Source organism: Trachypithecus francoisi, unplaced genomic scaffold (assembly GCF_009764315.1).
Source record: "Trachypithecus francoisi isolate TF-2019V2 unplaced genomic scaffold, Tfra_2.0 Lachesis_group16, whole genome shotgun sequence".
NCBI classification, from domain to species: Eukaryota; Metazoa; Chordata; class Mammalia; order Primates; family Cercopithecidae; genus Trachypithecus; species Trachypithecus francoisi.
In genome coordinates, this window is record NW_022681461.1 from 30,143,735 (window position 1) to 30,167,466 (window position 23,732).

Consider the following 23,732-nt stretch of genomic DNA (forward strand, 5'->3'; position numbering starts at 1 on the left):
TTTATCTTTAGCTATTCGTATTGATGAGGGTGTCAGTATCATTATTACAGGATCATTGTGTGGATGAGGCTTCAGCCAAAGGTCACATTTACTGTAAAGATGATGCAGTATCACGTGTTTGTATTTTGTTACACATTGAGTGATCAGGAATACCACGAGAATGGACTTGAGTATATCATAAATAGTAGCTGAAACACGTGCCTAAAAACGTAAGCTTTCAAGACCATTGATAAGGATTTGATGCTCATAAAATAGAGAATAGAAAAGATGGAAACTTCAGTATGGTTTTTCACTATGTGAAGTATAAATAGAACATTTCAGAAAACTTAACTCTATTTAATTGGCAAATGAAAGTTTAACTGCATTAACACAAGGTAAGTGTTTTAGTTTATATTTCCAAGTGTTTCACATGGCTCTTTAACAGCTTTGAGATGTAATTTATGTACCATATGTCATTTTTTATATGGGTTAAACACATGAGTCACCAAGTATGGGTTCGGATGTGTGGTTTACTGGTCAGCACAATGGATATATGGTAATTTGTGGAAAATCAAGGCAATAGGATCACTTGAGCACAGGAGTTCGAGACTAGCCTGGACAACATAGTGAAGACCTCATCCCTATAAAAAAAATCAATTACCTGGGCATGGTGCCACCTACTCAGGAGGATAAGGTGGGAGGATCACTTGAACCCTGGAGGTTGAGGCTGCAGTGAGCCATGATCATGCCAGTACACTCCAGTCTGGGTGACAGAGCAAGACCCTGTCTCAGAAAAAAAGTAATGTGGGTCTCCTTCAACCCCCTTAAGATTAAAAATATTTTTTAAAAACTTAGAACAGGTTGGACACAGTGGCTCACACCCATAATCCCGATACTTTGGGAGGCTGAGGCAGACAAGCAGATAACTTGAGCCCAAGAGTTCGAGAGCAGCCTGGGCAACATGGTGAAACCCTGTCTCTACAAATAATACAAAGCCAGGTGTGGTGGCACACACGTGTATTCCCAGTTACTTGGGAGGCTGAGGTAGGAAGATAGCTTGAGCCTGGGACAACAAAACTGCAGTGAGCAGGCTGGGCAACAGAGCGAGACCTTGTCTCAAAAAAAAAAACTTAAAAATGGCACAAAAAAAAAAATTATCTAAATGTTACTCCAGAGTGTCATAAAGGTCAAATTGGTGAAGCCGAAAGTCACCCTCCCAAACAAGGCCTCAATCTCTGGCTGGAGGTAATGACTCTGCACAGTGCACATGACCCTTGGACACCTAAGGATGCCTGTGCTGCCTCTATCCAAGCACCTTGTGCCATAATGACCTGCTTAGGCTGGCTTGGGGCCACTTGCCTTTTAAAGTTGAAGCTGGACAGAGTGTCTGTCCCACACCTGTAATCCCAGCACTTTGGGAGGCCGAGGCGGGTGCATCACCTGAGGTCAGGAGTTCAAGACCAGCCTGGCCAACATAGTGAAACCCCATCTCTACTAAAAATACAAAAATTAGCCGGGCCTGGTGGTACATACCTGTAGTCCCAGCTACTACGGAGACTGAGGCAGGAGGATTGCTTGAATCCAGGAGGCCGTGGTTGCAGTGAGCCGAGATCATGCCACTGCACTGCAGCCTGGGTGACAAAGCAAGACCCTGTCTCAAAATATATATATATATATATATATATATATATTTGGTTGAAATAAAAATGATTTTCCTCTTGTGCCCAATCGTAAGTTCTTTTTTTCCCTTTCAGGTATGAATTAAGTGAAAAGATGTTGTCTGCATGCAACTTACTGAAAAATAATATAAATGACCCCAAAGCTTTGACCAGCAAAGATATGGTGAGTCTGACCTGCAAACACCATCCCCCATGTGTACAAGGTGCATAAGTGGGCTCATTGTCAAGGCCAACTGTAGGCTGCCCAAGTTGTTGCTGGCATGCTTTTCTCCTGAGCTGTTTGCAGCATGAGTGGGCTGGGTGAACATCATGTCTCGCTCCCAGGATCACACTGCCAGTGTTTCCTTGAGGCCCAACTTCGGACATCCTTTACCCACCCTGTACTTTTTTGGGGGTGGAGGCATCTGTGAGGTATACACTCGCAGACAGAAAGGAGGGCTAATTGCAGTCATCTTTCTACATATTTCATTTCTATTTATAGAACATTAAGATCTAGGGAGCAGCATCCAAGAATTTTTTTTTTTAAGTTAGGTTTCTTTTAAAAACATATGCTATCTGGGCTGAGGTCAGCATTCCTTTCAGTTATGAAACTGTATGCTATGCTCTGATATGGAATGCAGGCGGCCACTATTTTTCAACATAAAAATAACTACTTGTCATCTTCTCACAGTCTGAGATTCAAACAGCAGAGTTTGTGGTTGCCTTAGTGATCATGAATGGTACAACATAGGACACATAAGTGTTTCTATGGCAATGGTTAATCTGACACCAAGGCCAAGAATGACACATTCCCATGTGTTGAAGTTATGTGCACATTCTTTCACTGGTTGACATCTGTCTTCAGTGCATTGAGAAAATGTAGGATCCCCTAAGGATACCAAAATGCACAGATGCCCAAGTCTCTTATGTAAAATGGTATCGTATTTGCATATAAACTACACATATAGTTGAAATTCTGCCATATATTTTAAATCATTTCTATGTAATAATACCTAATACAAGGCCGGGCGCAGTGGCTCATGCCTATAATCCCAAAACTTTGGGAGGCCGATGTGGGTGGATCACTTGAAGTCTGGAGTTCGAGACTAGCCTAGCCAACATGGTGAAATGCTGACAGTGTCGCCCAGGCTGGAGTGCAGTGGCCGGATCTCAGCTCACTGCAAGCTCTGCCTCCCGGGTTCAGGCCATTCTCCTGCCTCAGCCTCCCAAGTAGCTGGGACTACAGGCGCCCGTCACAACGCCCAACTAATTTTTTGTATTTTTAGTAGAGATGGGGTTTCACCGTGTTAGTCAGGATGGTCTCAATCTCCTGACCTTGTGATCCGCCCGTCTCGGCCTCCCAAAGTTCTGGGATTACAGGCGTGAGCCACCGCACCCGGCCTCAAAAACTTAATACAATGTAAATGCTATATAAATAGTTGTTATACTGTATTGTTTTGTATTGCATATTTTTCAAATATATTCACTCTGCCGGTGGTTCAATCTATGGAAATGGAACCTGTGGATACAGAGGGCCAGCTGTACTAAATAAAATTCCCGGTCAAGGCCAGGCACAGTGGCTCACACCTGTAATCCCAGCACTTTGGGAGGCCAAGGCAGTGGATCCCTTGAACCCAGGAGTTCAGTTTGAGACCAGCCTGGGAAACATGGCAAAACCCTGTCTCTACAAAAAATACAAAAGTTATCCAGGCATGGTGGCATGTACCTGTGGTCCTAGCTGCTTAGGAGGCTGAGGTAAGAAGATAGCTGGAGGCCCAGGAAGTTGAGGCTGCAGTGATCCGTGATCATGCCACTGCACTCCAGCCTGGGAGACAGACCAACACCCTCTCTCAAAAAAAAAAAAAAAAAAAAAAATCCTAGTCAAGGGGAAACCCTAGAACTACATATTGAAATTCTTGGATTTGTATTCATGAAAATAGCTGGCTATACCTTGGTCACTAGTAAAACCATAAAATCTCACTGCAGTGTCGATATTTCCCATCAGGTTTACCCTAATCTTAAAACTTGGTGCTTTACAACCCCAAATTTTATAGCCATAGTATACTTTTCTTTCCCTGCTCTCAAAATACGTTACATGGCCTTTGGGAAGGATTTTGTTTTCCTGCATCCTACAAATTGCCAAGCATGGTGTCATCCACACCCTCTGTGATGGGTACATTTTTTTGTTAATTGAATTTTCATTTGGTGTGAAAGTGTTGTGCTGTGAAAAGTAGTGGACGAGTGAACACAGTGCCAGGGCTAGATAATCATGTCAGGACACCAATTATTTAGCAGTAATAGAGTTAGAGTTAGGATGACCAGAAGACATAATTTCCCTTCTTTCAGTGTGACAACTCCAGAGAAATAGGAATCTGAATACATAAAATACAGGGAAAAAAGGATACTTTTCAGGTGACCCAAAATGTGATTGAAAGGGTTAAAACTAAATAATCAGTAGCAAGATGATAAAGAGATGGAAGCTGTATAATCCCAACTCTACCTTTTCTGCAGAAAGAGGACTTCTTAGGTTCTGATGCTTTTGACATAGGCTGTCTTTGATATGTTTTTAAACTTTTAAAGAGTAAGCACAGCAGAAATGAATATTAAACTCACATGAAGGAAGGCCTGTTGAAAAGACATTGTAGTCATCCTCATCACCAGCACTGACTATGCTCAGTCTCCATTGAGCTTCATGTGACCCAGGTTTGACTTGATCATCCACAAAGCAAGTGCCTTCTTCATGTGTCCACAGCTTAAGAAAGTCAGAGTGGAGCTGATGAGAAAATGAAATTAGTTCCAGATGGGCTTCCTTTTTATTTTCCCTTTCCATGGTTGAACAGTTGTATTTGGGATTGGGGTGGGAATTGGGTTGGCTATACCCTTATAGTCTCCCAATCTAGTGCTGTGCTGAGGAGTTGAAGGAAGTGAGTTTGGATAGGAAGGAAGCAGCATAATTCAGTGTAGGCTAATTTCTTCCTAATTGCTATGAAAATTGTTTTCAAGGCCAGTATGATTACATATATTAATAGCTTAATAAATTGAGCCAAGCCTTTGTGTTTATTCTCATCACAAAAACTGAAAGAATGGTATTATCCCAATTTTTCAGATGAGGAAACGGAAGCAGAATAACTTCCCTAGGGTCATAAAGCTTTTAGGTAGCAGAACCTGCATTTGAAACTCGGTGGTCTGGCTCCAGAGCCTCTGCTTCTGCACGGTGCTGTCTGGTCTCCTTTATAGACATTACATCTAATCTACGTGCGGTTTAAAATCAGGAGGAATGTCCCAGTTTGGTGTTTGAAGCTTCCCTTAGCACTGTTGGTTTTTGAGAGCAGAGTCTAACTGCATATATACTTTGACTATAAAAGGACAGGTTACTTGCGCTTTCAACTAGGTCTCAAAAATTCTATAAATAGAACTAATGACCACACTGTGTTTTGGCAGAGGTTCTGTCTGAACACCCTCCAGCACGAGTGGTTCCGCGTGTCCAGTCAGAAGTCAGCCATTCCAGCCATGGTGGGGGACTACATAGCTGCTTTTGAGGCCATCTCCCCAGATGTCCTCCGCTATGTCATCAACTTGGCAGATGGCAACGGCAACACAGCCCTCCATTACAGCGTGTCCCACTCCAACTTCGAGATTGTGAAGCTGCTGTTGGATGCTGGTATGTTGGCTGCCCCTCCACCCCATCTCTTCTCTAACAGCACTTGGGTTGTGACTCATCTCAGAGAACCTGGTTGAGCTGCTCCTGAATTCTCTGACCATGCTAAAATCCTTTTTATTGCTTTTCCACATGACATGGCAAGAGTTTTCTTGAGTCAAGAGGGTTGAAGTTTAAACAAAACTGGGTGACACAGATTCCAGATCTGTTTTGAAAGGAGGTTTTGAGGATCTTCTTGCTGCTGCAGTTCAGCTGCATTCAAGTGAGAGGTGTATCCCTGGTAAGAAGCATGACTCACGTTCCCTCCTGAGCTGAATTACGCAGGCTTGGCTGGTTTGCACTCAGGAGGCAGAGTACTGCTTACAGGCCCAGAGTCACAGCCTTGGTGCTTGTGGACCACTTGATTTGTCCTTACTCCATGACTGCTGTCCTTGCAGAAGTGTGTGGTTAGTCCAGCCACCATAACAGATGGTCAAATGATCACCATTCGCACCAAAATATACTGTTACTGGGGAAACAGCATAGAGCAAAGGGCATATGATTCTTGTCTCCCAACCATGATAGAATAGTAGAAACTTGTCATCCCAGAATAGAGCCAGTGGACGTCTTAGACATGAAGTGAGGGAGGGGCACATACACAGATAGTCCCCTCAAGAAACTCTGAGCTTTCAACTTCTTGTTCAAATGGAGCAGCCTCATGTCACATAGTCCCCAAATCTTTCAATTTTTATAATACATATTTTTACTTCTAGTGTGTCACAGAATCTACAGAACCTCAGTCTGATTAATGAGGATACAATGTGAACCTGACTTAAATTGGACAGTTTTATTGCATATTCTTCCAAAACTTTTTCTTCATCCACTGTCCAATCTCTTCTGCTCTGTTTTGGGAACTTGGAATTGATGCAGAGAAGAAACCCAAGCAGATTTATCCTTCTTTTATAAGTGTTTGTTCCCTATTTTTGGAGCCATGTTAGGATATAACTGCTTCCATCTTACAGGAAGGAATTTCAAGCCGCTCCTCCTCAGGCTTTCCAGACTATAAACAGAGCTGGTGATACAGTCAGCTGGAGTGATTAAACAGAAGTGGATAATATCCAGGGAAGCTGAAAACAAGATTTCACTATCACTCCTGACAGGAACAGCTTAGTATACTTAGAAGTAGATAAAACATCTTGGCAAAATAAATAATTTTAATTCCATTGTTGGATGGTTTGGGTTAATCACTTTTCTTAAGTGTTACTGGTCATCCTTCTAGACTGAGATTCTGGCTCCATAAGGTGCAGATCTAGGATACTTCAGCATCTATGCAGAGCCAAGTCTGAGATGCTGAGGAGCCCCAAAGCGCACACGAACTCACCCGCTTCTCCACCACAGGGCCTTTTATTTTCTGCATAAAAAACACCCACTTTTAAAAACATGTCCTTAGCGTAGAGTTGTTTGGGATCTTAAGGTAAATGTTCATGGTACCTTTTCTTTTCCTTTATGATAGAAACATTCTAAACATTTTCACTTCATATTTGGTCCCACATAAAAGCTGCTTTGTGACACTCACCATCCTAGTCATTTCAGAGAAAGCGCTGAAGGAACTTTTAAATGCCCGAAGGATAATTTAATCCCTGAAGACTCCTTAAGAATTACAGGAATAGAAAAGGTCTGGTTCATCGAGTCTGTTAAGGGGACTTAACTGCATTTGCTCTCAGACCATAAATTCTAGAGCTGGGTGTTACATGATTGGAATTCTGCTTCTCAGGACCCCTGACAGGCCAGAGTAGTAAATTCAGAGTCTTAGAATAAATAGTGTTTGGATAAGTAGGTACCACCCTGTCCAACGTTCCATACATAAGCCTTTACAAACACTTCTTGGATGAGTAGCTCACTACCTGCTTCACTTTCCAAACACAGCTAAGTGCCTAGATTCCATATGATCATTTATTCTCAAGAGCAGCCATTAGAACCACCACCCAGACTTCCAAGCCATTGCATTTCTGCCACCAGTTGCAAACAAGATATGCTGTAGAAGCTTACCGTTGTTTCTGTTGCTTAAGGTCTCGTGAAATAGGAAAAAAAAAGTTTTTGGTTTAGTATGAAAACATCTCTCACATTTCATTCTAAGTCACTCTTGGTCTCCAGCCACCTGGTGCTATTTCACTGGGCTCCTGTAAACACCATTCCTCAGTGGCTCTGTAAGTGGCTGCTGTTAGAAGGGTCTGCTTCCTAAGAGACTTTTTTTTTTTTTTTTTTTTTTGCAGATGTGTGTGACGTTGATCACCAGAACAAGGCAGGCTACACCCCCATCATGCTGGCAGCCCTTGCCGCTGTGGAAGCAGAGAAGGACATGCGGGTTGTGGAAGAACTCTTTGGCTGTGGGGATGTGAACGCCAAAGCTAGTCAGGTTAGCACGCTTGGTTCCCGTGCTCAGGAATGCACCCCTGACCAACAGGCAGCAGACAGGACTGTGGTGGCCACTCTGGCAGAGCAGGCATAGTTGCCACACTCCTACCACGGTGCACTTGTTCGCAGGCCTGCCCTGAGTCCATGCACTGCCTGGTGCTCCTTGCTGAGCAAACACACCAGGGAAATATGGGCTTAAATTTCACACTGGAAACTTCTCCCTCCTTTGCCTTGCCTTTCCTCCGCTTGCATAGTTTGCATGGAAATGCTGTTAGTTCCCTTACATATAAATGACTGGGCATCCCCATCAGATACTTCGTGACTGTTGCTTCCTGTCTGTGTTGCAGTGTCTTCATCGCAGGCAATGTCCCAGGTCCAGATGTGTTCACAGCTTGACTTTTTTTTTTTAAAGAGACAGTCTCGCTCTGTCGCCCAGGCTGGAGTGCAGTGGCATGATCTTGGTTCACTGCAACCTCCACCTTCTGGGTGTGCCACCACACCTGTTTTTTTTTTTTTTAAAGTAGAGACGGGGTTTCAGTGTTGCCCAGGCTGCTCTTGAACTCCTGAGCACAGGCAATCTGCCCGCCTCGGCCTCCCAAAGTGCTAGGGTTACAGGCGTGACCCACCGCCCACAGTTTGACTTGAACCACCTGAACTTCCAGCCCCTCACTGTACTGAGACATCCTCCACGCTAAAAGGAAATTGGCTCCTTACTTTATGCCCTTCGTTAGCTCATAGGAAGCTGGTTTCTCCCTGCTTGCCACCACCCACCCCAAGTAGTTCCATGGCCAGTTCTTTCCCTTCTGCCACCACACTGTTTTCCCCCTTTCCCTAGCACACCCCACTAGGGGCCACCACTGCCAGCTCAGTATGTACTTCTGAAGTCCCCTGTGATCTCTTCCCACAGGCAGGACAGACGGCCCTCATGCTGGCGGTCAGTCACGGACGGATAGACATGGTGAAGGGCCTGCTGGCCTGTGGGGCTGATGTCAACATCCAGGATGACGAGGGCTCCACGGCCCTCATGTGTGCCAGTGAGCATGGACATGTGGAGATTGTCAAGCTGCTGCTGGCCCAGCCCGGCTGCAATGGTCACCTGGAGGACAACGTAAGCCGTCTCCATTGGGCCTCCTGGCCAGGGGTCTGGGGGACTCTGGATGGGAGCTCTGGGAGTGTTGTTTGGCCAGGGGAGACCAAATCCTGCTTTCTTCTCCTCTTGGATTTGTGTTGCCATCCAGGCACCGCCCTTCACAGCCAAGCTTGGCTATACTTAGTGTGTGCAAACTAACACTCTCATAAACTAGTGTCCAAAGCAGAGTAGGTCCTACCCCAAAATTCATGAAATGAAAAAGTGACTTAACGGGCATGTCCAAGAGCCACTCTACTAAAGGGAGAATCAATGGATTTGCACTGCAGAATCAAATTCACTGTAGGTGACTTCTGACAGGTCCACTTGGAAATCTGGATTATTAATCATTAGAGGCTGGGGTTACACAGTGACTAAAACCAGTTCCTACTACAGTGAACCTTTCCCACCCAAAGTGAAGGCATTGTGACCCATCAAAGTGAGTAGCTTATGACACAGCATACCCCAGAGCCTGCAGAGTAGCTTGACTTCTTGAAGCATTTCCCCATGTCTTCTCAGTCTGTCCCATCAACACCACTCGGCTCTCTTCTCCCAGTTCCCAGGCTGTCCACATTTCCATCTAACCCCTTGACCGGGAAACCCAAGCAAGTGGGGTACTTCTGGGTGTCTCCAGGCCAAAGGAGAGGCGTGGCGATAGGTAGAAGGCGTGGGAACTGGTGTGTAGGCAGTGAGATGGTTTAAAGGTCATAGAGGTCGGGCTGGCTTGGTTCTGTTTGGGAAAGTTTCTCTCTACGGATCACAGGTTTGGATCAGAGCTTCTTCAGCTCAAAACACCAAAAAGTTAGGAAAATATCCTTTGTAGGTCAGATCCTTCTGGGCCGAAGCCAGTAGGGAGAACAAACCAGCTGAGTTTTTCACTGGTATGAGGGACTGACTAGCTTCACACTCAGCTACCTCCACAGGAGCTACAGCTGTACCAAATTCCCTTCTTCCCCTGTGGGAGGGAGAGCTTCTGACTTGTTTCTTCCAGAAGAGTTTGTTAGCTGTGCTGTGGTTTTTGTTTGATTTTACTTCTGTTCTCTTTCAAAATTCAAAGCGTGTGAGGGAAGGATCCTAAGATTAAGCCAAAGAGCTGTGTCGTCCTGCTGCTGCTGACCAGAGGGAAATCTTTATTTCAAGACTAGATAGGCTGGGCACAGTGGGCACTCCTGTAATTCCAGCACTTTGGGAGGAATTACAGGAGGATCGCTCTAGCCCAGGAGTTCGAGACCAGCCTGGGCAACATAGTGAGACTCCCCATCTCTACAAAAAAAAATTATCCAGGTGTGGTGGTACACACCTGTAGTCCCAGCTACCTTGGAGGTTGAGGTAGGCAAATCACTTGAGCCCTGGAGGTCAAGGCTACAGTGATGTGTGATGGTCCCACTGCACTGCAGCCTGGGAGGCAGACCCCATTCAAAAAACAGACTAGACGGAAAGCAAGTTATGTTATTCTTCCCTTGATACCACTTTATATCCATCTATAATCCCTGAAATGAGTGGAAATCAAGCAGTTAAATGAAGCTTTTTCCCCCATATGTCGTGTTTTCCCTCTTATTTGAGGAATACGTATCTATGTAACCCACTGGGACTGTGTGCCTCCACACAGATATTCCTTGGAGCCTTAAACAGAGGTGGTTAGGGTTTTAGGATCACAGTGCCCTCTCTAAGAGGAAAGGTACAAGATCTTTGGCAAATTGCAGAGTCTCTAAACACACACTACTGCTGCTTGCCTGGTCGTTCATAATTATAAGAAAAAAAAAAAAACTTTCTGTCCCCATCTTCTGCTTCCCCCTCCTGGTGGGCAGAATGGTTGGATAAGATAATTCTCTTAACTGGGACCTCTGGAGGGTGGAGGCTTGCCTCGTTCATCTTCACATCCTCAGGCCTTCACACTTACAGGTCCTGAAAAAGTTGCCCAGAGGACGGAACAAGGAGGGATATTTGGGGAACCTTGCCAATTACTGGAGGGTGTTTTGTTCTGCTACGTTTTGGTTGTCTGGAGGTTTGAGAAACCCAACATGGCTTGTTCTTTCCATCTTATCTTAAGGATGGCAGCACTGCGCTCTCGATCGCCCTGGAAGCAGGACACAAGGACATCGCTGTTCTTCTGTATGCCCATGTCAACTTTGCAAAAGCCCAGTCTCCGGTCAGTGTTGTGCATTTGGCATTTGTAAATAGGCTGAAATCCACCAGACTGGTGGATCCCCTTCCTCCAGGAACTGACAGGAGACAGATTTTATGTTGATTCAGAAAATGCAAGTTTTAGTCTGGAGCTTAAGAGTTCTTCCTTTCTGCCTCCGCCCCTCAAAGGGCAGGAGAACTGTTTTAGCAGAGGCTGGGCCCTGCTTGTCCTTGCAAGACAGATGCTCTCACAGCTTCCCATAGAGGTTTTGATTCTGTGCAGAATTAGCCAGATAGCACCCTCCGAGCCCATGGGGATATTTCACCATGGTTCTGGCATTGTTCCTGAAGCAGATGGCAGGCAGCCTGTAGTCCACAGTTCACTCTGAGTGGGAAGGTGACTTCCCAGGACAGCCGGACATAGCACTGCTGAGCCCAGCTGGCCTTGGAGCTGTGGACACCTGTTTCCTCTTCTCAGAGCTCTCCTGGCTCGGGCTCACAGCTGGTTGTGGCTGTGGTGGGCCAAGATCCTATGTCACAGGGTACACATCTGCCTGAGGTCACTTATTAACCCCCAGTTTTTTTCCTTTCCTGGTCTCTAGGGCACCCCTAGGCTTGGAAGGAAGACGTCTCCTGGCCCCACCCACCGAGGTTCATTTGATTGATTGTATGCAAATAGCCCTCATTTACATGCCACCATTAAGCTGCTAATTGTTCCTGTTGGGGTGACAGATACTGAATGTATATGTATTGTGCCTGAGCTCACCAGCAAACGGAAGCATCAAGCCCAGGGGTAAAGGCTGAAGCTTTCATAGTGCAGAGATTGCCAGCCTGGGCACGCGCGCCTCCTTTCTGGCCATCTTCTTTCTGTGTAGGGCACACTTTAACCCAGTCTCTGTTGCTGTTGAGTCTCTGCTCCGTTTTGTACAGTCATAGGAAATTCTGACCTGATCTGAAGGGGCACCTTCTGTTCACTCCCACAAAGAAGTGTCAGGTTTTCATTGAGATGTTTTAAAATTTTTCCTCAAATATTTGCATTTATTAAATGTGGAACTATTAGGAAGCTCTTCCAAAATCTCATTCCAGCATAGTTTTGATTTTTCTTGTCTTATTTTAAAATAAGGAAGTTGAGATGACTTTGATCATTGATCATCGGTGACTTGGGCCTGGGCTAGACAAAACGCTCAAAGTATAAAACTTACAAAAGAATATTCTCATTTGGTTTTATCTAGGTAGATGTAATATATGACTTTTTATAAAAAGAGTATCTATATGAAATTGACACAGTATTTTCAACTTTTATATTCCATACTAAAGATATGAAGAACTACATGTAACATTATCATTTTTATTAATTGCACAACTCTAATGATAAAGGTTGGATTGTGTTAGAGGAATTGGCTCTTGTATTTGCCTCTAGAGAAACATGGTGTAGTTCTCTTTGTATTTATGGATTCCTTTTTACCATGTCACATTTACTTTGGTCCTCTATGTATTTAAATGTTTGAAGTGCCTTAGACTCTTGCCATATTTTCAAAATAAAATTTCATTAAGCTCTTTTCCTTGTCCCTGATTCATCTCTGACAGCTGTCCACCCCGAGCCGATTGACTTAACAGCAGTGGCAGCGCACGCTGATGGATTGAGCTGAGCAGGGAGGGCGTGTATGCCAGTCCACTGGTCACAGGCTCCAGGCTCCGACAGGGAGACAGCATCTTCCAAGGGCACTTGTCCACTTCCAGAGCTTGACTCCTGACTGGGATTGCGAGTCAGGAGGCTGAAGTTTGAGGCCTCCTTAGGCAAAGCACTCTTCCAACAGGTAGCCTCCAAGGGGAGCCCGAGGTGGTTCTTCTCAGGTGCGGAAGCACTAGTCGTTGACTCTGAGTACAACTGCCCGGTGACTGGGTGAAACGTGTAGTGACAAGAAAGGAGAGATGAAGCTGGGCTTTTTTTTTTTTTTTGAGACGGAATCTCGCTCTGTTGCCCAGGCTGGAGTGCAGTGGCGTGATCTCAGCTCATTGCAAGCTTTGCTTCTCAGGTTCACACCATTCTCCTGCCTCAGCTTCCAGAATTTAGCTGGGACTACAGGCACCCACTACCACGCCCAGCTAATTTTTTGTATTTTTAGTAGACACGGGGTTTCACCGTGTTGGCCAGGATGGTCTTGATCTCCTGACCCCTCGTGATCTACCCACCTCGGCCTCCTGAAGTGCTGGGATTACAAGCATGAGCCACTGCATCTGGCCTCAAATTCTTTTTAAACAGTAAAGGAAATTGGAACCATCTCATTAAATGAAGCAGCATGACAGCCAGAATTCAAACTAGGCATTTTGGCACAATTGCTGGTGGTGAATTTTGACCAAGGCCATCTGTGAGAGCCAAGTGCACTGGAGAAATATCAGACTTCTTTCCATCCCTCCCTCCCTTCCCTTTTTAAAAATTAAACATTATTGAGCTCAGGAAAAAGGCCAGAGAACAGACTTTTCCCATAGGTGTTTATGAGGTCTGTTTCAGAGTCAAGATCTGAACCTTTTGGAGGAAAACTTGGGGGAGCTGAGAGAGCCATGCAGGCAGACGTGGGCAGCAACAGACCAGCTCTCCCAGGACCACATGGACGACATTCCTCCTCTGCATGAACTGTGAAAGTGAGGTCACAGCCACCTAGAGGCACGTCCCTCTCAGGACATAACCTGCTAGCTCTGAGATTCATGCTAAATTTCAGATCATGTAGCTGTTCAAGCCCAAGTTCCTACAGATCCAAAATGGCACAATAAAAGCAGAAGACTGTGTGTGTGTGTGTATGTGTAGAGAGAGGTAGAGCTGTGCGTGGCCTGCCCCTTGGTGGGTGGGTGTGTGTATGGGGGTGTGTGTGTGTGTGTGTATGTGTAGAGGTAGAGCTGTGCGTGGCCTGCCCCTTATGGGCATGACCTACCTTTTGAGCAAATAAGGTTATATATCTTGTGGTTTGTGGGCCTGGGAATTTTCTTTGTTCCATCTGAGAAAGGAAAGGCATGAATAAATAAATAATTTATTTAAATTAAATAAATAAATAATTTAAATAAAATAATTTATTTAAATTAAGTAAATAAATGAGCAAACGAACCCCCGTGTCCGCATGCTGCCCTCTGATTTCTCATGCTAGATTTTGAAAAAAAATGAGTGCCTTTTTTATTGTTGAGTGAGGTCTGACATGATATGTATCTAACCTCTATGTAATGAGTGCTAGGTGGTACCTTGTTTGCTCTAATCACACTAGGCATTTAGAATGCCTTTTATCTTGGGATCCTGGTACACTATATAAACAAGCCTGATTATCCCCATTGGTACGGCTGCAGTTTATTGAGGCACAAACTCCATAAAAGGGATTTGTGACAGGAGACTTGGGCAAGGTTCCTAAGTAAGGCCAGCATGGGGTTGGCAACTCCTGATCTTATTTTCCAGCTTAAGAGAAGTCTAGGCGGGTGTGGTGGCTCACACCCATAATCTTAGCACTTTGGGAGGCTGAGGCAGGCAGATCACTTGAGACTAGGAATTCGAGACAAGCCTAGGCAATATAGCAAGACCCCATCTCTACAACAGATAAAAATTAGCTGGGTGTGGTGGCATGCACTGTAGTGCCAGCTACTTGGGGGCTGAAATGGGAGAATCACCTTGGCCCAGGAAGTCAAGGCTACAGTAAGCCATGATTGTGCCACTGCACTCCAGCCTGGGTGGTAGAGTGAGACCCTGTCTCACACACACACAAGGTTTAAACCTTTAAGTGACGAAGAGCCAATTTCCCAGAAACCTTGCCTGGGAAGTCAAGCCACTGACAGTTGGGAGCCACCCCAAGACAACAGGAATGGAACAAGTGGGACTTTTGAGAGTTTAATGTTAAGAAAATAAAACTAAGCCAAGTGTGGTGGCTCACACCTGTAATCCCAGCTACTGGGACAGAGGCTGAGGTGGGAGGATTGCTTAAGTCCAGAAGTTTGAGGCCAGCCTGGCCAATGTAGTGAGACCCCTATCTCTTTAGAAAAAAAAAAAGGAAAAAGAAAACCTGGCAACTTGTCCTGACACTATTACAACTAAACTGACAACTAAATGTCTCACCAAGGCGGGGGAAGGGTGCTTCTGGAGAAATTTACTAGGAACATTTCATCTAGCACTGGTCTCCAAAATAAATGAAGCACTGAGCCCTTTCCTTGTAAGTTGTCAATACTTGGGAGAAGAACAGTATCCCTGATTTTTGTAGTACTGAAGTACTGATGATATCTGACAATCCTTGCAGATGGAATCACATAAGAAAACCATTTCTCCTTCAAAGGAAATAATGACCAAATATAACCTTCCTGTAAATCCTGCTAGATCTTTTGGGGGGAGCTTGCTACAAGTAGAATTACATTTTTATGATTTTATATAAGCCTTCCCTTCACAGGATGCTTAAAAATTCCCAGAAGGAGCAGGTAGAAAATGTAAATTTCAGTCGGGCACGGTGGCACACGCCCATTATCCCAGCACTTTGGGAGGCCGAGGCAGGCAGATCACCTGAACTTAGGAATTCGAGATCAGCCTGGGCAGCATGGCGAAACCCCATCTCTACTAAAACTACAAAAAACTAGCTGGGCATGGTGGTGCGTGCCTGTAATCTCAGCTACTTGGGAGGCGGAGGTTGCAATGAGTCGAGATCACCCCATGGCACTCCAGCCTGGGCAACAGAACGAGACTCTGTTCTCAAAAAAAAGCACATTTCCAGCCTGCTCTGAGGATTCTTTCAGTCTGAGAATCCCCGTCCTTAACGAGCATTCCAGGTGTTTCTGAACATAGCCTTTTGGTCCACACTAAGAAGCTGTTGCTCCCAAAGTATGAGACATGATACATCTGTTCTTCCCCAGATGTGTTAGGTAAGGTGGGGGAGCTACATCAAAACAAACATTGGCTTTACCTTAGCTCTATAAGGAGCCGGCCTTTCACTGTTGATCAGGATCCCACATAGGCTTTCTGTGCTGCACATCCATGTTCAGTAGCATTTCTGCATCTCCTGGAATAGTCATTTCTAGAAAACCAGTAACCACGGCTGCCACAGATCCATTTTTCTGTGCTTATAAGGACCAGAGAGGGTGGCTCAGTATATAGATGACAGTGGCTGGGTAGGCAGACAGCTCTTAGAATATTTTCCCAAGCTAATCTTTTCCATTTCCACTTCCTCGTGGAGCTGGACTGTTACTGCTCAGAAGGAGGCCATGAACCATTGCTTTGGCTTTGGAATAAAGACAGTTTTCCATTTTGATTTTTTACTAAAAACACATTTTTTAAAGCCCTGGGCCTTAGCCAGAAACTGTTCCACTTTCTACATAAGGAAATTACTAATCATATGTTTTCTCTGCTCTTATTCAGCATGGCTGTAATTTAAAAGCCAACTGATTATAAAAAATATATTTAAAGTACATTTTGTTGCAGTTTATTACCACAAAGAATGTGGCTGAATTGTAGACCACAGTGTCCCTGAGCTGCTCACTCTCGAGCCCCTCCCCATGGAAGGCACCAGCTATTCCCTACAGGGACCCTACAGTCACAGCTTTTCAAGCATGAAAGATGGAATTATTTGGAACTTGTAATGGTATCCTTGAGATACCTATCCTGAATTCTGGCAAGGATCTTGCAGTGAAGCTGGAAAACATACCATTTTTGCAGGTGCATACTCAAAACAGAAATGTCTGATTTAGGGGATACTGGGAAGGAACTGGCATTTTAAGAATCCAGCTGTCCACTCCTCCATTAAGACCTCTGTTGACGGTGAAACCTCGTCTCTACTAAAAGAATACAAAAAAACTAGCCGGGCGAGGTGGCGGGCGCCTGTAGTCCCAGCTACTCGGGAGGCTGAGGCAGGAGAATGGCGTAAACCCGGGAGGCGGAGCTTGCAGTGAGCTGAGATCCGGCCACTGCACTCCAGCCTGGGTGGCAGAGCGAGACTCCGTCTCAAAAAAAAAAAAAAAAAAAAAAAAAGACCTCTGTTGATTAAATAGATAAGAGGATGGGAAACGTATCCCTAATTTTCATAAAATGGAGGCTGCATAAGAAATATTCCTATTTCTAAAACCAAATGTCAATCTTATATTTGAGCCAAAGTAAGTTGTACACTTGTTCCTCATTCCCCAACCCAGAAGGAACTAGTTACCCAGCCCTAGAAACCTCCTGGAAGGCTGAGGCTGTGAGACTGAGAGCGAGAGAAAATACCTGAGCTGTAGACAGGTGAGTGCTGCTTTGCTGTCACTGGTGCAGGCAGCTCGATGCCGTGTTGAGGCTGGTTGTAGGACAGCAGGTGCCAGCTGTGCAGGCTGCTTCTCATGTGTCAGGTAGCAAAGAGATTCTTGTTATGATCCCATCTGCTCTTTTAGGAAGTACTGGATGTGCTTAAATAAACAGGTAATAAGAAGAATATTTATTAGGTAAAATCCCTGAGAGTTCAGAGAGCTCACCCACCCCCAATCCTGCCTAAAATATGTCACGCCCCACAAAATCCTGTCTACCAACAGGAAGCTTACTAGGATGAAATCTTGTGTTTGGGTTTGTAACACCATCTGCCAAGACTGAGAAGTTCCGGTGCCTAGCTGAGAAATACTAGTTGAATGAATGAGTGTAAAAAAATACTGAAGTATGGTGTTGGAAATCAGGAGTGTTGCCGTGAGGGACCTGGAAGGAGCCCAAATGGGGCTGGTGAGCTCCTGGTAATGGTCGATTTCTTGCCTGGGGGGTAGCTGCACTGTTATGCTCACTTTGTGACCATTCATCAGGCTGTAGACAAACGGATTTGTGTGCTTTCCTGTATGTGTATTAACTTCTTTTTTTCCCCCGTTTAAGAAAATGAAAAAGTTTGATCAAAAAAGATCTTGGGAAGGAGGGTGTAGATTTGAGAGTCAATATGATCAAAGAGATAGTGAAAGAATGTAAAACCTGGAAAGTCTTAGCCCTGCTATTTGTTGAATGTGAACACATAGCTTTGCATGATGGCCCTTGTGGCCCACTCATAACCTTGAATAGCAGTCACGAGGGCTGTTCTCAGATACTCCAGTTCTTTTTCTGGGCACAACAGGATAGGATGTACTACCCACCTACTTTTGAAGTTAGACATGGCCATGTGACTTCTCCAATGAAACAGAAGAGGTTATGTGTCAGTTCCAGATAGAAGCTTTAAAAGCCAGTCCAGTTTACCATATCTTACACTCCCTTGTCATAGTGATGATCACGGAAGCAAGTGTTGACATAGACATCCCATTAGCGTCGTTCCTGAGTGACTATGTGGAATAGAGTTCCCTTGCCAAGCTGTGCCACAAGTATATTAGGAACAATAAATAATCCTTTATCATGCTAAGCCAGAGAAGCTGGGGAGAGATTTGCTGACACAGCATAACTTAGGTTTCCTTTATTGATACAGAAACTGGTTCCTCGGAGTGACGTGCTACTGTGTAACCAAAAGGCTTAGTAGTTGATTGGTGGACAGCAGCAAAGCTGTCACTGGGGACTTAATAATAGAACAATGACAACTATTTGGATGACTTTCTTAATAATCCCCAGGGATGGTACAGACCAGTGCCATCCTAGTTGCAGAGAGAGAGAGAGTAATCTATTATCTACAATGGATGCCTTAGGGCACTAGGGACTAAATATTTTTGTGAAAGGAAAGCCATTTCCTTTGTACAGTCTGCCTAGATTGTCTCTTAGAAACGTGTAGCTCTCAAACTTTGGTGTGCATCGGAATCCCGGGGAGGGCTTGTGAAAACACATTGCTGGGCCTCAACCCCGCGTTTCCAATTCGGTAGGTCTGGAAAGGCTCAAGAATTGGCATTTCTAACAAGTTCCCAGGTGATGCTGGTGCTTCTGGTCCCGAAACCCCACTTTGAGAAATGCTGCTCTAAAGGAAGGGCTCTGATAAATAGGATTCCTCTCCATCAGGGAGCTCTAAGTGTCTGTTCTTTCATCTTTGTAGGGCTTTCGTCTATTTGCGGTTTCCAGTGACTAAGCCTTATGGGGTTAACCTGTTCCCTGTGGAACTTTTGCTCCCCAGTATAAACAAATTCTACAAAGATGCCATTGCCCAATAGGAAGTCTGTCTTTCTACAGCTTGGACAACATATCAAGTGTTTATAAATCCTGTATTTATCCAGAATTTGGCCATAGAACTTGACTCACAGCAGTCTTGTAAGAAAAAAAAAAAAAAAAGACTCATACATTTCACTTGGAAAGAAATGTTTCTTTATGCTAATCCCATGAGTCTGTGTCGGCTCACTCCCTTATGAATGCATATTTTATTTTATTTATTTATTTATTTATTTATTTATTTATTTTTTTGAAATGGAGTCTCGCTCTGTCACCCAGGCTGGAGTGCAGTGGCCGGATCTCAGCTCACTGCAAGCTCCGCCTCCCGGGTTCACGCCGTTCTCCTGCCTCAGCCTCCCAGGTAGCTGGGATTACAGGCGCCACCACCTCGCCCGGCTAGTTTTTTTGTAGTTTTTTTTTTTAGTAGAGACGGGGTTTCACCGTGTTAGCCAGGATGGTCTCGATCTCCTGACCTCGCGATCCGCCCGTCTCGGCCTCCCAAAGTGCTAGGATTACAGGCTTGAGCCACCGCGCCCGGCCTAATGCATATTTGAAAAATCATGGTTGGCCAGGTGCGGTGGCTCATGCCTGTAATCCCACTACTTTGGGAGGCTGAGGTGGGTGGATCGCCTGAGGTCAGGAGTTCGAGACCAGCCTGGCCAACATAGTGAAATCCTGTCTCTACTAAAAATACAAAAATTAGCCGAGCATGGTGGTGGGCGCCTGTAATCCCAGCTACTCAGGAGGCTGAGGCAGGGGAATCGCCTGAACCCAATGAGCCGAGATAGTGCCGTTGCACTCCAGCCTGGGCAACCAGAGCGAAACTCTGTCTCAAAAAATAAAAAGAAAAAGAAATCATGGTCTCCCCTGGAAACCCAGGTGGTATGGAGGAGAGTGTGCTGCACTGCTGCCCTCTCAGCTGCTGCCTCTGCATTCCATCCTGGGTTCTGATTCTGCCATCAGGCAGAACTGCACAGTGGTTTTCCTTTCCAGAGCAGAAAAATGGTCATCCTAGGTGTTCACACTAAGATCCAAGAGACTGAGTCATCTGTGTTGGAAAGCCACAGGGGCCCAGTGGACCCAGAAACCAACGGAAGATCCTCTTGCCTAAGGATATATACTGTATGTCCACAGCTCTGAGGTCAGAGACTAAGATGAGTCTGAGTTAGAAGAGGGAGAAGACATCGTGTTTCCCTGGGAAAGGAGGCAACTTGTTTACATCTTCTCTCATCTATAAATTAACCTCCAGGAGACAGGACACTCAAAGTATACTTGCTGAGATTGATTGATGGAAGGCCTTGAATGACCAAAGGAACGTTAATGAAGTTTCACATATGCTTCAATCATCGTCAGAGATATATGATCACTACATAACCCAATAGCCAGAAGCTGGTTGTCTGTCTTATAAACTTTGCTATAGATATTGGTCTGTAGAATTTTTTTTTTTTTTTGAGGCAGAGTCTCACTCTGCTGCCCAAGCTAGAGTGCACTGGCGACATCTTGGCTCACAGCAACCTCCACTTCCCGGGTTCAAGTGATTCTCATGCCTCAGCCTCCCAAGTAGCTGGGATTACAGGCACACACCACCATGCCTGGCTAATTTTTGTATTTTTAGGAGATGGGGTTTCATTATGTTGGCCAGGCTGGTCTCAAACTCCTGATGTCAGGTGATCTGCCCACCTCAGCTTCCCAAAGTGCTAAGATTACAGTCATGAGTCACTGTGCCTGGCCTATAGTATTTAAAAGGGTAGAGCACAGTCATTTTACTTACCTTTGTGTGTCGGAGTTTAGGGACTCCAGCTGAGGACAAACATCCCACACTTGCCAGTGCACAACAGTCTTGGGCTCAGAAATTTGTTCTGCCAAATTCTTGTCACTGCTTCTAACCCTTTTTTAAATTAGGGGACCCAAACACTGTCATCACCCACCAATAAGTCCTCTGAAGATTACCTTTTGGTCAAGCATAGTTGGCTCACACCTATAATCACAGCACTTTGGGAGGCCAAGGTGGAGAAGGGGATCACCTGAGGTCAGGAGTTGGAAACCAGCCTGGCCAACATGGTGAAACCCCGTCGCTACTAAAAATGCAAAAATTAGCCGGTTGTGGTAGCTTGCCCCTATAATCCCAGCTACTCACCTACTTGGGAGGCTGAGGCAGAAGAATCCCTTGAAGCCAGGAGGCAGAGGTTGCGGTGAGCTGAGATCACACCACTGCACTTCAGCCTGGGTGACAAGAGTGAGACTCTGTCTCAAAAACAATTAATTAAAGATTACTTTTCAATGATCTGTACCTACATTTACCTCTGCATGGAGAGGAGTTTCACCCGGGTGCCAACATATGAACATTAACTGCTATTAGCAATCCACCCATCTGGGTAGACAGGCTGTTAGCCAGAGTCTACAGAAATGTAGGCAGTCACTCTTCCCTTTGCCTCCCCCTCCTGTTCATTTGATGCCTAATAAAGAATGACTTTGCACTTGTGCTCACTGTCCAGTTTTTACTAAGATATGAAATACATCTATAGCACTGAAGATCAATGAAAGATATTCAGTTTGGGGCAATGCAAGGAAAGAAGCAATCTACAGGGAACTATTTTATTTGAAGGTGAAAGTTGCTTCTGATAACTCTTCAAGTAGTGCATCATTCTGATTTCTAAGTGGAACATGTCGGTTATTTATGGTCACGATATTGTTAGGTAACAGTCCTCAAAGCCTCAGTAGCCTACCATAGTATGCACGTATTGCTCACACCTCTGGGTACCCAGCGAAGAGGCTCTGACCTTGGGCAGTCTCACAGCTGTCACCTGACCTAGGCTGGATAGCTAAAGTGTGTTCTCATGGCCATAACAGAAATGCAAGAATACAAGTGGACAAGGATCCTGGAGGCTCAGGCTCAGAACTCATACTCCATTAACTTCATGGCACTCCACTGGCCCAAGCAAGTCACAAGACCAGTCCAGATTTAAAGAGATTGGGAAACAAATCCTTCAGTGAAAGGAACTGCAAAGCCACATGCCGCAATGTTTGGCTATAGAAAGAAAGGATTTGGAGCCATAAAATGCAATAAATCCATCAGAGTGGGATCCTCTCCCAATAACAGCTCCAGCCAGGATTCTGGAATTGCTCAGGAGACATACTTCTAATAACCTACTTAAATACCTGTGGGGAAGGGTGGAGCTAGGAACTCTGGTCCACCCTCGAGACCGATGACTGCAGAGCCTTTTCTGTGGTGGAGCCCTCTTGTAAGCTCTCAGCCACACCATTATCACTACCGAGTGCTGCCATCAAGAAGCCCCTGCAAAGAACCATCATCTGCTAAGTGTCCAGTGACTGTGAATGTAAGCGGAAGGTAGAAAACAGTAGCTTGTTGGAAAATATGGGGGTGGTAACCCGAAAACAGCTGTAAGAGAAGACAGCTATCATAAAAGTCTTGGGAGCTAGTTTTTGGGGGGTTGTTTTTTAAAGCAGAGTGTCGCTCTGTCACCAGGCTATAGTGCAGTGGTACGATCTCAGCTCACTTCAACCTCTGCCTCCTGGGTTCAAGCGAGTCTCCTGCCTCAGCCTCCTGAGTAGCTGGGATTACAGACATGTGCCACCATGCCTGGCTAATTTTTGTATTTTTAGTAGAGACGGGTTTTCAACATGTTGGCCAGGCTGGTCTCGAACTTCCTGGCCTCAAGTGATCCACCCACCTTGGCCTCCCAAAACTGCTGAGATTACAGACACGACCACCATGCACGGCCTTGGGAGCTAGTTTCAAGCGGTATTTTTGAGGAGTACCAGGGTGAGGCACCAGTGAGGGAGGAATTCCATCTCTAGCCTGTTCCCACTGAGGAGACTGTACCATAAAGCACTGGGGAAATCTGACCTCCACAGCCTTTGGCTTCCAACTGAGAATCAAAGCAGGGACAGGCATGAATCACAGAGTCCCCTTAAACCCTTAGCTGGTGAGCGTTATTTTACCACAAGCCATGGCTATTTTTTGTGGCCAATAGGAAAAGGCTGCAGTCATTTCTGAATTCCTGTGGAAGAACTACTCTGAGGCAGTCTTATCCAGCGAGTCTAGCTCTGTCTCTGGGCAGTGACCTGAAGGCATCTTCTTTACCTTGACAGCTGATCCCAGACTAACTTGTCACATAGGGGTTGGACATTGGTTGTGCCATACTGACCCCAGGAGGTGGAAGTGGAGGAGCTGACTGAGAGGAGAGCATTACCGCTTGCTAATAAAGTTAAGCGAATCCTCATTGCCCAAGGACGTTTTAGCTCTTCTGCCTGCTCTGAAGGTGGAACATGCTGCGGTTATCACTTTGGTCAAGCATGAACAACAGCCTTATAGGAGAGCAGGTGGAGCTAATGGGGGAACACAGATAAAAATCATGTTCAACATTTTTTGGAAGCACTGAAGATGATGGGGTTCATCAGCCAGTGATCACAAGTGAGCCTCCTTGTGCTCATGGAGGGAGGCTGAAATGCCTGAGGACCTCTGGCTTCTCCCTGCAAACACTGAAGAGATCCTGGAGCTAAGATAAGGGACCTTTTTTTTTTTTTTTTGAGGAGTCCCGCTCTGTCACCCAGACTAGAGTGCAGTGGCGCGATCTCCGCTCACTGCAACCTGCAACTCCTAGGTTCAAGCGATTCTCTTGCCTCAGCCTTCCGAGTAGCTGGGATTACAGGCACCCACCACCACGCCCGGCTAAATTTTTTTTTGTATTTTTAGTA

The 23,732-nt window shown here is 45.3% G+C and overlaps 1 protein-coding gene and 1 long non-coding RNA gene across 13 annotated transcripts in view; one reads left to right on the forward strand and one right to left on the reverse strand.

Moving 5' to 3' along the window:
- KANK1 (KN motif and ankyrin repeat domains 1) overlaps positions 1-12,497 on the forward strand; it is a 240,804-nt gene extending 228,307 nt beyond the window's left edge. For all 12 annotated transcript variants that reach the window (XM_033237175.1, XM_033237177.1, XM_033237176.1 and 9 more), the window contains 6 exons: positions 1,734-1,821; positions 5,079-5,298; positions 7,548-7,690; positions 8,597-8,797; positions 10,866-10,964; positions 11,542-12,497. In XM_033237175.1, the coding sequence (XP_033093066.1) occupies positions 1,734-1,821; positions 5,079-5,298; positions 7,548-7,690; positions 8,597-8,797; positions 10,866-10,964; positions 11,542-11,604 (814 nt within the window). In that variant the 3' untranslated portion in view covers positions 11,605-12,497. The remainder of the gene's footprint in view (positions 1-1,733; positions 1,822-5,078; positions 5,299-7,547; positions 7,691-8,596; positions 8,798-10,865; positions 10,965-11,541) is intronic.
- On the reverse strand, positions 11,688-16,541 carry LOC117098516. The gene is made up of 2 exons (XR_004443441.1): positions 15,862-16,541; positions 11,688-12,838 (listed from the first exon to the last, which is right to left on the reverse strand). It is a non-coding gene; the product is annotated as an uncharacterized LOC117098516 (long non-coding RNA).
- Between the last annotated feature and the right edge of the window lie 7,191 nt (positions 16,542-23,732).